Source organism: Acanthisitta chloris, unplaced genomic scaffold (genome assembly GCF_000695815.1).
Source record: "Acanthisitta chloris isolate BGI_N310 unplaced genomic scaffold, ASM69581v1 scaffold34399, whole genome shotgun sequence".
In the NCBI taxonomy this organism is placed as follows: domain Eukaryota; kingdom Metazoa; phylum Chordata; class Aves; order Passeriformes; family Acanthisittidae; genus Acanthisitta; species Acanthisitta chloris.
Genome location: NW_008690342.1, coordinates 1 through 3,489, shown reverse-complemented (window position 1 = coordinate 3,489; position 3,489 = coordinate 1). Strand labels below are relative to the sequence as shown.

General features: G+C 48.4%; 1 protein-coding gene across 1 annotated transcript in view; it reads left to right on the top strand.

Moving 5' to 3' along the window:
- GATSL2 (GATS protein-like 2) overlaps window positions 1-3,486 on the top strand; it is a gene marked incomplete at both ends in the record, with an annotated part of 10,794 nt that extends 7,308 nt beyond the window's left edge. The window contains one exon of the mRNA XM_009081780.1: window positions 3,427-3,486. Coding sequence (XP_009080028.1) covers window positions 3,427-3,486 — 60 coding nt within the window. The remainder of the gene's footprint in view (window positions 1-3,426) is intronic.
- Between the last annotated feature and the right edge of the window lie 3 nt (window positions 3,487-3,489).

Sequence of the window (3,489 nt, the reverse complement as noted above, 5' to 3'; positions counted from 1 at the left end):
CCTGCCCGTTGTGTGGCCCCAGGGTCTAGGCTCTGTGCAGAGAGAGCACAAGATGTGTAGTGCTCCTAAGTGTCAGGAGAATGTCTGGAGAGCTCAGCCCTGTCAGTTAAAATAGATATTTCACTGCAAACGTGTGCCATACAATGTGATGACTCTGCAGGCAGTTTCACTTTGTCAGACTGCCTCACCCTGCTGCTTCTGGGTCCCACAGATCTGCCTCTGAGCTGCTGCTAGGGCATTATGCAGCCCTGCACTGAGGTCTGCAGACCTTCCTTACTCCTAGCAGTATTTTAGTGTCTTCCTTGCTACTTGCTGTTTTCTTTATGTATAGTTTTGAAAGCCTTTTCACCTGGACAGTGCCATTATAGTTGGCAAACCCTTCCACCCTGTTGAAGGTGTTCAAGCCCTCCTTTGCCTGACTTTTCTGTGGGCACGCTGGCTGGGCTGGGTACGTGTTGACTCTAGGGTGGTTTTGTGGGCCAAGACCCTGACCTAGATTTTGTCATGTTTTCCCTAACTTTGCTACCCAGATACCTTGACTGCTATTGACATTTCTCAAGGTCTAAGTGCATCTTGAACCCTTTCTCTACATCCTCCCTCACATTAAGGTAGTTCAGTACCTGTTGTCAGCAATGTGTTGTTCCCTGTGATCTGATCATTTTTCTCCTGTGCATCTTAAGGTGAGTTTTGTTGCTTAATTTTTATTTGACCTTGGTGTTAGTACTTGGGTCTTCCTGCAATGCTGTAGCTGTAGACATTTGCCCTGAAAATCTGGGCTTGTGCTTGAGACAAAATCCCTTTGAGAGAGTGTTGAGATGGGAACCTCCAGGTCTTTGGCATATCCCCTGGGTGACATAAGGTCGGGCTGGAGAGAGACATGGTTTCCAGTTCCCACTAGAGGGGGCAAGGGAGAAGAGTCCTCTTTCCAGGTGCTGTGCTGTCTCTGCCTCATGCGTACAGGTGTCTTGCTATCCTTCACCAGCTTTTTGCATCTGAAGAGGCTGACGCTGTGTCTGGGATGCAGTTCAGAGCTTTAGTTCTCCCTTCATGGTCAGTGCTAAGTCAGTAGGTCATGGTCAGTACCTAAGAAGTTGAATGTGGTGCACCAGCTGCCCTGGACAGGGATCATTTCCAGGGGGCAGGGAGGGGTAGGACTCTGTGCTGGTTTGAAAGCAAACCAGTGAGAGACTCCAAGTCAGAAATAAAATTTAATAGAAAAAACAAAATAATAAATGCAACAGTACAAAAAGAAACCACTGACAGAGTCAGAAAGCAACCTGACACCCTGTCAGTCAGGCTGTTGGTAGCAGTCCCATTAAATGGTGGCTGCATCCTCCTGGAGTGATGATCTGTTGGAGCAGCAATCCTGTAGGTCTGGTCTTCACCTGAAGGTCCAGTGGTAGCTCTTGTCCTCTGGGAATCCAGTAGGGAAGGACCCCTTATGCTGGTCCAAACCCCAGCTTATATCCATGTGGGAATGCTTGGCTTCCCCCCTCTTGGGGTGAAGCATCTCCCAATGGGACAGTGTAATTCTCTGGGTCATGGGGTGGGTCCCTGACAGCCCATTAAACAGAGACAGCCCCTGAGGGAGTTATCAGGGGTGAGTAGGAGATAACCAGCACTGCCCCACCTGCTTTAACAGCTTGTGAAGACAATAGATAATAGATAATAGAATACATTTTGTACACCCTACATTGTAACCTGGGGCAGACTCCTCCACTGGTGGCAAACTAGGATGGGTCCTACAAATGGAAACCGTTCGTATATCTGTCCTGGAGAAAATCCAGCCCAAACATTTGTGGGGTGATTGATAGCCTTTCCATGCCATGAAGGTAGTCAGGCATCTTGCAGGGAGTGAAGGAGCAGCCCACTGTGTTTCAGGGAGGAGGTGGGTCCATGCAGGTCAAAGCCAGATGGCCAGAACTGGACAGTGCTGCTTCCTTCTGTTTCTGTCCAGTGCTGACCGAGCATACGGAGAGACCCATATCACTGAGCATTCCAATGTCTTAAATCATTATCTTCTGGAGCTTCTTCACAGCAGTGTTCAGTGTACTGGGAAAAATGATGGAGGGGAGGCAGTGGAATGTCTCAAAGTCCTGTTCCCTGTGGTGTCTTCCTAACCCAGAAGGGTTTGCTGTATGCTTGTTTCAAGATTTTCTTCCTTTCTGTGCTGACTTTGGTTCACGTGTCATGAGTTAGATGTTTCTGTTCTGTCTTCCCATTGGAAAGCTGAGTGTTTTTCTTGGTATTTTGCATGGGGTTTTTCCTCAGTTTTGTTGAAAGCCTTGCAGAAAGTCACAGTCCAGTTGTATTCCCACTGTCTGAGCTCTGCAGGGTATTGCACTCCTGGCCTCAAATATGTTGCAGAGGGTACAGTCCCTTCTTTGACTTACTTCATAGTATCTTAGCATGTTAAAGGGTTGGAATAGACCTTAGAGATCACCCAGCCCCAAGCCCTGCCCTGGGCAGGGACACCTCCCACCAGAGCAGGTTGCTCAAAGCTTCATCCAACCTGGCTGTGAACACTGCCAGGGCTGGGGCAGCCACAGCCTCCCTGGGCACCCTGGGACAGTGTCTCACCACCCTCACAGGGAAAACCTCTTTCTGATAGCTAATCTAAATTTCCCCTCTTAATATGAATTATTTTGGCTTCTTGCGGCACCTCACAGACAATTTATGTTTCCCTCAGTTCTGATTCCGCGTCCCAAGAGCTGCCTGTCTACTGAGCAGTGTCTTGGAGCTTATGTAATGGTCAGACACCCCTTTTCTGTCTAATGGAGCTTTACTTGTGTTGTTCTTTTCTGCCAGTGACAGTTATTCTGAGATCTTTTCTAACAGTGTGAAAAGACATCCATTTATAATTTTGTAGATGGACTACTATGGTCACAAGACTGAATAAGAGAATGCAGGTGCACCATCTGGGAGCCCCACCACAAGCAGACTGGCAGTTCTTTTCGGATGGGCATGTTCTCCTGAGTCCCCATGTGGTCTCCCCACCCACACTTATGGGTCCCAAACTGCAGGATGGCCCTAAGAACCTCCTGCAGCCCTTAGACATCCACAGAAATCCATCTGCACAGACACCTTGCTTGGGTGAGCTCCTGTTATACAAGTGTTTCACCAACAAAAGGAAGGGAAAGGAGGGGAGAGGAAGAGGAGAGAAAAAGAGAAAGCCCAAAATAGTTGCCTCCCCACCAGCACCCATCATACAATGGCCAACTGGCCAGATCTCACTCAGTGTTTGCACCAGGGGTACCACAGGTTAACAGGTGTGCCCTTGTACATGGAGTCCTTTGTCAGTGGAGATCAGGTGTCCAACAGCAAAGTACTTGCCACCTTGGGACTGGCCTGGCTTCCTCTCCTGCCTCTCTTTTCCCGGTCGTCTCTTTTGCTGGAGCATGACCTTTCTTTTTTGTTTTCTTGCAGGTACCTGAAGAAAATATAAATGGTGTGGTCAATGCACTCCAAGTCAGTCAAGCTGAAAAGCAT